Genomic DNA, 12,274 nt, shown 5'->3' on the forward strand with positions numbered 1-12,274 from the left:
GGAGGGTTGAGCCTCCTCCTGGCACTCTTTCTCCCGCGTAGCGGGGACTTCTGCAATAAAATCGGCCAGGACCTGGCCTTTTATGGCTGGTCTTGGCTTGTACTTAATTGCATATTCTCCCAATTCAATTGCCCATTTGGCTAGACGTCCCGATAATTCGGGTTTGCCTAGAACGTTTGAGAGTTTGAAGTTGGTGAGAATGGTGATTGGGTGGCCCTGGAAATATCGTCTTAACCTGCGTGAAGCGTGTATAAGTGCTAAGACTAATTTTTCGAGGGTAGAGTACCAGGTTTCTACGTCTGTTAGTACACGGCTAACATAATAGATTGGCATCTGGATGCCTTTTCGTTCTGTTAGCAGTACTGCCCCGGTTGCTCTATCTGTTGCGGAAAGGTATAGGATTAACTCCTCTCCCGCTTGTGGTGCTGTAAGTGTTGGGAGTTCGATCAGGCGTGACCGAATCTCCTGAAAAGCTGCTTCCGCTTCTGGTGTCCAGCGGAAATGCGTTTTCTTTAAGCAGTTTCTTAATGTTGACACGAAAGGAAACGACTTATCTGCATGGTTTGCCAAAAAACGATTAAGTGCGACTAGTCGTCCGTTCAGTGTCTGAGCCTGTTTGATGGTGGTAGGTGATTCCATTTTAACAATGGCTTCGACCTTTTCAGGGTTCGCTCTGAAGCCATCTTTAGTAACAATGACTCCCAAGAACTTCCCTTCTTCCATCCCAAATGAACACTTGCTCGGGTTGAGCTTCATGTTTATCTTTCTGAGCGTGTTGAAAGTTTTTTCAATGTCTTTCAACATCGCTTCTGGCTCGGGGCTTTTGATGACCAAATCATCCATATAGACTTCCAAGTTTCTCCCGATTTGGGCATGAAACTCTTTGTCCATCAGGCGTTGGTACGTGGACCCTGCATTCTTAAGTCCGAAGGGCATCATTTTATAACAAAATGTACCATCGGGCGTCCGAAACGCGGTTTTGTCCTGGTCATCTACGGCCATGTGGATGTGATGGTACCCCTTATACGCATCCAAGAAGCATTTAAGGCGAAATGGTGCCAACGAATCCACCTTAAGATCAATTTCTGGTAACGGATAACAATCTTTGGGGCATGCTTTGTTCAAATCTTTGAAATCTATGCACATGCGCCATTGTTTGTCATTCTTCGGTACCATTACGGGATTTGCAACCCATGTTTGATATCTGCTAACGCGTACGATGCCTGCGTCAAGGAGTTCCTTGACTTGGGTTCTACACGCGTTAGTTTGTTCTGGCCCCATTACTCTGCGCTTTTGTACGACTGGCGTAACAGCCGGATCGCACTTGAGCTTATGCTCTGCCTTGCTTCGGGGTACACCAGTCATGTCAGCTGGTGTCCACGCGAAGATGTCAGCGTTTTTCTGTAGTAAGCGTTTGAGTAAGGTGTGTGTGAGATCAACAACTGTTGGGCCAATGGTAACGGCCTGGTCAGGGTATTTGCCGTTAAAGGCCCATCTTTCCGGTTCGGTGATGGTTGGTTTAGCCATCTTTGGTTTGGGTTTAGATGAGACAGATGCGATGCATACCCGGGGAATGCCGGTGATCATCGCTACACCCTCAGCTGTTGGCCATCCCATCATGCCGTGGACTGAAGATACCACGGCGTTGAATCTTGCCATCCCGTCTCTTCCGAATAGGATGTCGTACGTGTGGTGTGGCTTTCTCATCACGACAAAATCCACGTCCTCTGTGCGTGAATGATTCCCATCGGTAAGAGTAACGGGGAAAGATAGGATACCCAGGGGGGTTTCTGTGCTGCCATCAAACCCTTCCATTGAAGCATAGACCGTTTCCAAGCGTTCTTTGTCTTCATCATCCAGCTTGTCAAAGAACTGTCTGTACATCACCGTCGACGAAGCGCCGTTGTCAACAAGAGTGCGGGAAGTGATGTAATGCCCCATCTGGCTTTTGATGACGATGGGGCCTTCTTTGCTGGGGCCTCCTGGCACTCGCGGGAAGCGCACCTCAGCTTCCTTCCACGCGCATGGTTCTGTCATTCGTCTTTTTCTTCCTCCGACCTTGCCATGAACCATGTTGATGCTGATATCGACGGGCTTTCGTCCGTTACCTCTGTACCGGTTGTCACTCCTTCCTCCCTTCCTGATTGATGCCACGAGATGTGCAAGTCTTCCATCCTTGACAAATGCTTCAACAATGTCTTTCAAGGATGTGCACTCTTCAGTACCATGACCCTTTGTCCCGTGGAAATCACAGGACTTGCTTTGATCCGCATTAGGTTTCTGCCGGATCAATGGGGCTTTTGGCCATGGCAATTTTTCCGTGGCAAATATCTTCGTGACGCTCTTGGTGAGTGGCGTCCACCGGTTTTTTCGGTTTGAAGGGTGTGTGTTGTCCCTTCCGCCAACAAGAGGGCGAGAGCTGGATGAGGTGTCAAAGTTTACCCTTGACTGCCAAATACCTAGCCGCCTCTTTTTGTTCTGCCGGGCGGTCCTAACGTTGTTCTCCCTTGTCCTCTGCGTGTAGAGGTGTGTACTCTGGGGAAGATCCCTTCCCAGTTGCTTTTCCGTCTCGGCAAAGCGCTTTGCCGCCGTCATGATGGCATCCCAAGTTGATGGCATGCCATCCTTACCCGTCAATGTGCGGATAAGTTCTGGGTATTCGGCGCCTTGGATGAAGGCGGCGCGAACCAGATCCTCACTTATGTTGCCGAGACTTAGCTTTTTGGAGTTGAAGCGGGTGATGAAGTCTAGTAAAGATTCATCCTCCTCTCTCACGCAGTTGAGGATCGTCCACTGCTCTTCAGTGTACTTCCTCTGTTGGCTAAAGTGTTGGCTGAACTTGTTCTGAAAGTCCGCCCAGTCATATATGTGGTGGATCGGTAAACGATCGAACCATGCCCTTGCCTCTCCGACCAGAGACATCTGGAACATGTAGCACCACGTGGGTTCCGTCCAGTTGCTGACGGTAGCCCCCGCAATGAACCTGTTCAAATGGTCGTCTGGGTCGGATAGACCATCATAAGTGCCAATGTTGGACATCTGTTTGGCACTTCTCGGGGCGATTGCTTCCGCAATGTCCCTTGCGAATTTAGACTTTCCTGCATTTGTAGCAGTTGGTCTAAAGGTTTTGGAGAAGTCACGCGGGTTTCTCTCCGCGATTGGTTTAAAAGCTTCCCCAAAATTCATTTTTGGTTGGACGTCCGTTTCCTTACGCTTCCCTTTCGCCTTATGGCGAGGGTTCGCGTCGGTATCGGACTCTAACTCGTCTGAGTACTCGCAGTCACTGCTCATATTGAGGTGTTGGCGAGTACTGCCGAATTCGTCAGCCTGTTGAGCTGAACGCAAGCGTTCATCCAATTCGGCTTGGAATTCTCTTTGCCGTGCTTCGGCCCATGCCTTCACTTGATCTAGTGTTTGGCGAGGGGCCCTTGTTCGTTTTTCCAACTGGGTGTCGGTGGACCCCAGTGGAATATTTACTGCACTTGCTCCGGCTTTGGTAGTCGGAGTAGTGTTCGTAAGGATTGTATAACCGCCGGTGTTCCCCCCAGTTGCTGGGGTTGTTACCGGGGTTTCTTGGTCGGTTACTGGCCTTTGGACCGGAGTAACGTTAACCATTTCTTCAGAAATTGTGAAAAAACTAAAATAGTTCTAGCTTTTATGCACGGATGGCGCCAATGAAGAAACACTAAGTGAACCCTGGACAGATTATAGATAATCTGGACAGATTATAGATAATCTGGGGGTTAAGTAATGTTTCCCACGGATGAGATCTAACTGAGAAGGCTGTTCTTCAGGAGACCTGCAAAACAAACACCGTAAGCTCGTCACTGAGAAGGGGGGGGTTCCTCCTTGTGACCACCCTCCGGCGTGAGAATCAGACTAGATTGCTCTGAATATAAGTGTATATTAAGAGATTGCTAGATAACTGGATAGCAGATGATCTTACCATTCCAAGATGTTGGAGTATTTATAGCCGAAGGTAGGTTAGAAGGTATAGCCGGCTGAATAGTATTCCTGTTCTACCAACAGTGGACTATGCACAGGCCATACTGGTTGGTGGATAGGTTACGGCCAACAGTAACTATGTCGGCTGCACTATTCCTCCAACTGTAGATTATGCACGTCCTACCTACTGTGGATTATACGCAGGCCATGCTGGTTGGTGAATAGGTTACGGCCAACAGTAACACTATTTCACCAACTGTAGGCTGCGCATGCCCTGCAGTAAGGGTTGGTGAGTAGGCAGCGGCTAATAGTGACAAACAGTACTAGAGGGTGTTCCTCCTCGTACTGTTGTCGGTGAGCTGTCACCCTGTGATTGGCTCATGGGCTGTTCTGGTCAGATTGTCTGTCCTATCCATACCTTGGTAGGTATAGTACAGAAGATCTTTCAGAATCATACGGACTGGCTCATTTTGGCGCGATTGTTCCCGTCTTGCTCATTCCTTCATGTGACTACTGAAGTATCTATTGTCTTGTGCGTGTAGCCCTGCTGTCTGCGGGTAACCTTCCCTGATGGCTTGTATCCGCAACTGCGGGAACAGGCGGGGTACTTCACCATTGGGAGGCTTTCCCTGCGTGTACAGCTTGCGTACTGCGCGTAAGGTTCTCTGAGCATGGTGGGTCCTGCGGAAGCAGATGGCCTTTGCGCAGACGTCCCTGTTCAAGGTGAGTCTTGCGGGACCAACTGGGCTCTGCTGGGACCTACCTCTTCACGGATGGAAAAAAGTTTATATTATATTATGCATTTTGCGAATTGAAAAGCCAAGGGAGAACACCTTATGTATTGTTTGTTGTTTTATTATGTTGAGAAAATAAAATAAGGACCGCCCCAATGATTCAATCCTCTGCTTTTGTTTGACTTGAAAATGTGATGTTCCTCTGCTTTATTTTAATATCTAAGAACTCTACTTTTACTTTTTATTATACTTAACTACTCTCAAATTGCTTCTTAGCAGAATTTTACAAAGAAATTTCAAACTTGTGGAATGTGTACTATGCGTTAACTGTATCAATAATTACCAACTCATCTTCGTATTGAAATCTTTATTTTTTTTTATTCATACAAGTAAAAACAAAGGGAAAATCCTAAACCCCAAACCCATAATCAATTTATAACAAACATGTTCACTTAAGAAACACCAAAACATAGCACCTCTTGATATTCAAAACTGACAAACATGCTTTCAAAAAGTCAATGATCAAATTGAGGGCTTCTTAGTTCAAACAATAGTTGAATGAACTCCTTTGGAAGCCAACAACAGTAGGTCAGCCGTCTCCCCCGAACCCACTGCAACATTAAAAGATCAAGGGGTTTCAAATATTGAAGATGCGACTACACCACCATGCAGCCACCGAACCCCGACGTCCCCAACCACATGCGGATGACCACAATTAAAGACAATTGTTACGATCTGGTTGGTGCCGCATACGGTGGATCAAAAGAGACAGTGACGATTAGGCTACGCAGGTGAGGTGAGGCGAGGTGGCCGGCGGTATAAAGGAAGAGAGAAGCCAGGGTAGTGTTACCGGTAGAGAGAGAGAGAGAGAGAGAGAGAGAGAGAGAGAGAGAAGCTGGCCATCAAGTGAAGGGGCGGTGCCACTGCCACTGCCACCATTATATTATTATAAAGAAGCCATGAAAAGGGATTATAATATTAGTATGGTACAAACAACGAAGCATAAGGTATTATCAAGTGAAGCAGCAAATCTAATGAACAGTGACTATGAGTCTTATAAGAAATTTGTAAAATAATATATGTAATAATGATTTAACTTCAAAACATGTTTATCCATGAATTTTTCTCATTGTTTAATATTCCTTTACAATCGATTACTTGTATTCATCTATATTCAACTAAATAATACTAATTTAATCCTTTTCTATTATATTTTTCTTTCGCTTACTAAAATCTATCTACCTATATTCTAATAAAGTAAAATAAATAGAGACACATGACAGTTTTGATTAATTTTTATAATTTTTTCTCTCCAAAACTAATATACCCTAATATATATATAATAAATCAATAATTATTCATTTTTCTTTTAAACTATATTTATATAATATCTATATATTTTTATAAATATAAATATTAACATATTATTTTACTATATATTTCAAAATACTTAGTGAATTCCAAAAATCAACAACAAATCATGTTTCTTAAATGAAAATTGTTTTGAGTTTTTTGTGGATGCTAAATTTGATTTTATGGGTCAAAAGTTTGTAAATAGATGGTTTGATACAAGTTAACTACATTTAGGTCAAATTTTGTTACGGGTCAAAAATGAAAATTTTTAGTATTTTTAAAAGTTTGAGAATGCAAAATAGATTTATCGTCAAATTTGTTATGGGTTCAAAGTGTTGACTTTAAAATGTCAAAAGTATGAAAGTTAGAATTTTAAACATGATTCGGGTTTCAAGTTTATTTTTAAGGGCATTTTTTGAAATAATTAAAAGGTTCGGGATTTGGCAAATTGACTATTTTTCCTTCAACTATTAAAACTTAAGAAAAGATTGCGAACACTTTCAACATGCCACCCCCATGCCTATTAATACTTATAACTTTTATCAAATTTCAAATATTTATGTCAACATTATTTTTTCCTTCAATGGTGATCAGAACATTATATGGGAAGCATGTCATGCAAAACTATGCTCAATTGAAACAAAATATTCACAAAATTGAATGGGTTAACATGTTATTTTTTATGTTGTCATTATGACAAAGTCGAGAAGCCCTTTGAAACTTATCAAAATATTTTTTATGGTGTAGCTCAAAAAAGCATAGTTTCTTTGAAGAACATCCATTGTTACAATTTAATATCATACTTTCTTTTGATGGGTGGTAAATTGATAAATATATCAATAAAGGTAACGCCTCTTTTGTGTTTAGGCTGAGTGGTTAGAACTACTATCGTATGAGAAGTCTTATTTTCGAAATTTGTTCATAACCAAAATTCTTTCAATTATACATATATGACACCGAGAATGAATTTTTCAATAGAAATAAGCATTATCGGGTACGATTTTGCACGGACATTTTTTTATTAAGTTCATTTAAAAAAACCATTTTTTGATATAAATAAAATCAATTTATGTACACATTGTATAGATACAAGCATAGATGTAGTACATTTTTTTTTCATATACGCCATGTAATTATTTGTTTTACTTATAATTTTATAATTTGAATTATCTCATGTGTAACACGGGGTCTAAAACTAGTATATATATATAAAGTGGATCATAATTCATCTTCATATATAGAATCATTATTGGGCTCGTGACTTGGGTTGTTTGCAAGACTATAAAAGAAGAAGAGTTTAAAGCCCTATGATGATTGTTGATCTTGTGAAAATTTTGGTTTTTAATAGTGTTTGGCGTTTTTTTTTTCATCTTTGGGCTTTGTTGGTTGTTTGTCTTGCGTTTTTGCTAGTCTCTCGCTAGTCTTTTTTATGAAATTTACCGTTCAAAAAAAGAAAAAACATATCTATTTCCATACATTATTCTAGAAAAAGCAAAAAGTTATAGATCTTAAAAACTTCTCTTAAATTAAACGGTTCCTATGTGAATGCTATGGTACACTCAAAAAATAGAGGACTAAATCGTACGAGGCTTGGGTCCTCTAGTGAAGATCTAAGTTGAATCCTCACTTGTTTTATTTTTGATAGATTAAGATAATGAATTATTTTAACTAGCCCTTATATTATTTACGTCTTTCAAACTTGTTTCTTATTGAAGATTTTAAATTGAAAAAAAATAAAATAAAGCTCGAAAATCGCTCGATGTTCGATCGAAAAATACTTAATTTGATTTTGGCTCGTTTGGAATTTCAGTTGTTTAACGAACGAGCCAAGCAACAAGCAAGCCTTCACTCGGTTCGGCTCGTGAATAGCCCTAGTATGTTTTGCCAGAGAATTATGCTCTTATGGTGACACAACGACTGTTAAGTGACAGCTGGCGGTTTGGATTTTCGGGAAAACAACCAACCCAAACTCTGAAAACAATATAAACCCAGTTAAAATAACATACTTTAATTATAGTGGAACAATATAACTCTGTAATTTCAAAAGTACGGTATTTCAAAACGCAACAAAGTCGCCTTAAAAAAAAAGGTGATGTAAAGTTGAATGCTATGATATACGTTACAGTGTCAGGGCTAAAAGTGTCATTCTCCCATATGTTGTGTACGCAGCCTTTTAAACCCTATCAGCCTTTTAAGCCGCCTCTTTTTATCACATTATTATTAATTTATTATTATTACTATTCCGTTACCCATTTCATTTCTCCGATCAAAATGCAATCTCCGGCCATCACCAACCGCCACTTCTTCACCGGAACCACCATCCGCCACAAACCCATTTCTTCTTCAACCCGTCCGTTCACCGTCCGGATGGCTCTCCAACCCGACGCCCCATCCATCGCCGTCGTGGGCGTCACCGGCGCCGTCGGCCAAGAATTCTTGTCCGTACTCTCCGACCGCAACTTCCCATACCGGTCAATCAAGCTCCTGGCCAGCAAACGCTCAGCCGGGAAGAAATACACCTTCGAAGACAACGAGTACGTGGTGGAAGAATTGACAGCCGATAGCTTCCACGGTGTGGACATTGCTCTGTTCAGTGCTGGTGGGTCAATTAGTAAGGAGTATGGGCCAATTGCTGTGGACTGTGGGACGGTTGTGGTGGATAATAGTTCTGCCTTTAGGATGGTGGATAATGTGCCGCTGGTGATACCGGAAGTTAATCCGGAGGCGATGGAGGGGATTAGATTAGGGAGTGGGAAAGGGGCGTTGATTGCGAACCCGAATTGTTCGACGATTATATGTTTGATGGCGGCTACGCCGCTTCATCGCCGGGCTAAGGTTGATTAGTTTGTTTGTTGGTGTATTGATTGTTGGAGTTACGGGTGGGTGTGATTCGGTTTTGGGCTAAAACGAAATAAAAATTGGAACTTTTGTTAGCATGTTAATTGTTATGATATGGGTGGGCGTGGTTCAGTTTGGGCCGGTTTTGGGATAAAACTGAATAAAATGTTGAAAGTTTCGGTTTTGAGTTTTAAGAATTGTTAGGTTTTGGTTTTTCGGTTTGGTTTGGGTTGGAAGTTAAACAAAAAACTGAAACTTTGGATTTTGTGTTTTTCAAAAACTGTTTGGTTTTGGTTTTTTTGGTGTTAATTGTTTTGTTTGTTGTTACATCATTTGTAAGAATTAGAGGGATGCACGGTTTGGTTTGGGTCGGTTTTGGGTTAAAACCAAAAAACCGAAACTTTGGTTTTTGGGTGTTGAAAATTGTTAGGTCTTGGGTTGTTTGCGGTTCGGTTTAGTTTGGAAACGAGCTAAGGTTGATTGTTTTGTTTATTGAAATGCTAATATTAGAAGGTGTTTGTGGTTCGGTTCAGTTTGGGGCTAAGACTGAATAAAAAGTTCAAAGTTTCGGTTTTTGAGTTTTTGAATACCGTTTAGTTTTATTTATTTATTTATTTGTTTTTTCGGTTTTTGGTTAGGTTTTGATTTTGTGATTTGACTTTAAAATTTTGGGTTTGGGTCCGCCTTTACCATTTTGATCTTAAAATTCTAAAGTTAATAGTTTTGTTTGTTGTTGCATCAGTTGTTAGAATTTGGGTGTGTACGGTTTGCTTTGGGTCGGTTTTGGGCTAAAACTGAATTAAAAACCAAAACTTTGGCTTTTGAATGTTTGAAAACTGTTTTGGCCTTTTGAATTTTCAAAAACTGTTAGGTCTTGATTTGGTTTGGTTTGGGTCGGTTTTGGGGCTAAAAGTGAACCAAAAACTGAAACTTTGGCTTTTGAATTTTTGACATTTGTTAGTTTCGGTTTGGTCTGGGCTGGTTTTGGGCTAAAACACTAAATTTGGCTTTTGAATATTTGAAATCTGTTAGCTTGGTTTGGTTTGGGTTGGTTTTGGGCTAAAACCGTAATTTTGGCTTTTGGATTTTTCGAAAATTGTTAGGTGTCGGTGTTTTTGATTGGGTTCGGTTTCGGTTTTGGTTTTTTGGGTTTTAGCATGTGACTTTAAAAGTTTGGGACGAAAAAAACAATTTGGCTCAAAATAATGGATTTTGGTCTAAATCATTTTGTTAATTAATAACTAATTTATTATTATACGTTTTGGGCTAAAATATTGGAGTTACATTTTTATTAAATTCTTATAAATTATAAATAAAAATAAAAATCTATAGATTCAGTTTGTTTTTTTATTAAATGCAACACCAAACCGAACCATCAGTTCTGTTTATACAAAAACATAAAACTAAACCGACAATTTTTTTTATCTAATTGATGTTTTGGTTTCGTTAATTGCAGGTATCGCGTATGGTGGTTAGCACATATCAGGCGGCTAGTGGCGCCGGTGCTGCAGCGATGGAAGAGCTTGAGCTTCAGACTCGTGAGGTTTAGATTATTATTTGAATTAATATAATGTACATATATATGTTTATAACCAGAAGTTTATAATTTTAGATTCATTTTATATACTTTTAGGTGCTTGAAGGGAAAAGACCTACTTGTAATATCTTCAAACAACAGGTTTGATTATTATTATTATTATTATTATTATTATTTAACATATATTATTTGAATGGCCAATGGATTCAAACTGGTGACTGAATTTATTTTGTACTTTTAAATGCAGTATGCTTTTAATTTATTCTCACACAATGCACCTGTTCTACCAAATGGCTATAATGAGGAAGAAATGAAATTAGTGAAGGAGACTAGAAAAATATGGGTAAGTGCGTTTATTTATATACCGAAAAAGATAAACGTGATCTAATTTAATTTCTGCGTGTGCACTTAGAATGACAAGGACGTGAAAGTGACTGCCACATGTATACGCGTTCCAGTTATGCGGGCCCATGCCGAGAGCGTGAACCTACAATTCGCTAGCCCGCTTGATGAGGTACCCTCATGTCAATAAGTTCATTTTGTATTTATGGTTATAAATTATAATTAATAATATTGGTTGATTTTTTGAATAATGTAGAACGAAGCGAGGGATATTTTGAAGAAAGCTCCGGGTGTGGTGGTTATTGATGATCGGGCTAGCAACCGTTTTCCTACTCCTTTGGAGGTTTCTAACAAGGATGACGTGGCAGTTGGTCGGATTCGTCAAGACGAGTCTCAAGACGGAAACCATGGGTCTGTAAATCTTGAATAAGTATTTAGTTTTTGTTTAAATGTTTATTAGTTTATGTTTGACTTATTATTATTTTGTTTTTGTGTTTTTTTTGGTACAGATTGGATATCTTTGTTTGCGGGGATCAAATACGCAAGGGGGCTGCGCTTAATGCTGTCCAGATTGCAGAGATGTTGCTGTAACCAAGATATTCAGGTAAGTTACGATTTTGGATCTAGATGTTGAAGACAACAGCATTGTTTGGATGTTTATGGATGGTCTATGTTTTGATTACATGTAAACATGCGTGTTGGAATCGAGTTTGTTGCATTTTTGATGGTTAAATTGGCTCGGTAACGGATTTTGGTGGTAGTTATGCTGTGGATTCGAGTTTAAAAGGATCATGATTTTAAAATAAGCTTGTAAAATGTTTGTTTGGATAATTAGTTTTCGTGTAGTAGCTTATGAACGGATAGATGTCACCGATGTGCATGACATGAAGTGGTTGCAAGACTTGGATAGATACCAACTCGTTTAATGTTTACAGCTTGATTACAACCCGTTAAAAAACTTATCTGAATAGGTTAAACGAGTAGTTCTTGATCATGTCTAGTTTTCTTGAAGTGGTAACTGGTTAGATAAACTGGCAAAGCATTGGGCGTCATTAATCTTAAAAAAGATAGCTTTCCAGAGTTGATTAGGTTATTTGATTTCCAATTTGTGCTACACCGCTGCATATGAGTCGTTTTAAGCAAATTTTGGGCGATGGCGTGCCGCGTGCTTGAGATAACTGTTTGGGTTGTAGATTATTTGTTTGATAATTTGAGCCACTAAGATCATGCCACCTCGCCTAAGTCAATTTTTTTATTACTTTTTTTTATTTTAGTTTTAAGTGAAACATACATGTCTATGTGGTGGAACATTTTTCACTTCCACTATGGATGCCCTAATTGATTAACCAAAACCAGTTGGTTTTTTTCCTAATAACAAAAGTGTTTGGTTATAGGTTGTTTACCGAATTAGATCGATCCATGCTCACCTCTAATTTTGAGGGTGAATTTGCTCATGTTCGTTACATTAATGCAATTAGCCATTTTATGGGTTTGGCTTTGTGCCAAAGTTTAAGGTACATTTATT

General features: G+C 39.9%; 1 protein-coding gene across 1 annotated transcript; it reads left to right on the forward strand.

The window, feature by feature from the left end:
* Positions 1–8,303: 8,303 nt before the first annotated feature.
* Positions 8,304–11,369, forward strand: LOC143602403 (uncharacterized). Its single transcript, XM_077079517.1, has 7 exons — positions 8,304–8,867; positions 10,327–10,413; positions 10,504–10,548; positions 10,655–10,750; positions 10,820–10,921; positions 11,006–11,160; positions 11,259–11,369. Exons 1-7 carry the CDS (start codon positions 8,304–8,306, stop codon positions 11,338–11,340), a joined length of 1,131 nt encoding a protein of 376 aa, XP_076935632.1. The 3' UTR covers positions 11,341–11,369.
* Positions 11,370–12,274: the final 905 nt, after the last annotated feature.

This window comes from Bidens hawaiensis, unplaced genomic scaffold (assembly GCF_021521415.1).
Source record: "Bidens hawaiensis isolate Kalapana, Puna unplaced genomic scaffold, B.hawaiensis_p1.1 tig00058885_1, whole genome shotgun sequence".
NCBI classification, from domain to species: domain Eukaryota; kingdom Viridiplantae; phylum Streptophyta; class Magnoliopsida; order Asterales; family Asteraceae; genus Bidens; species Bidens hawaiensis.

What these genes read in the sequence shown, in the direction of transcription:
- LOC143602403 (XM_077079517.1), top strand. Translation starts at nt 8,304, where the DNA reads ATGCAATCTCCGGCCATCACCAACCGCCACTTCTTCACCGGAACCACC. An exon ending in TTGAGCTTCAGACTCGTGAG is followed by an intron (nt 10,414 to 10,503) that starts GTTTAGATTATT and finishes ATATACTTTTAG; the next exon opens with GTGCTTGAAGGGAAAAGACC. An exon ending in TCTCAAGACGGAAACCATGG is followed by an intron (nt 11,161 to 11,258) that starts GTCTGTAAATCT and finishes TTTTTGGTACAG; the next exon opens with ATTGGATATCTTTGTTTGCG.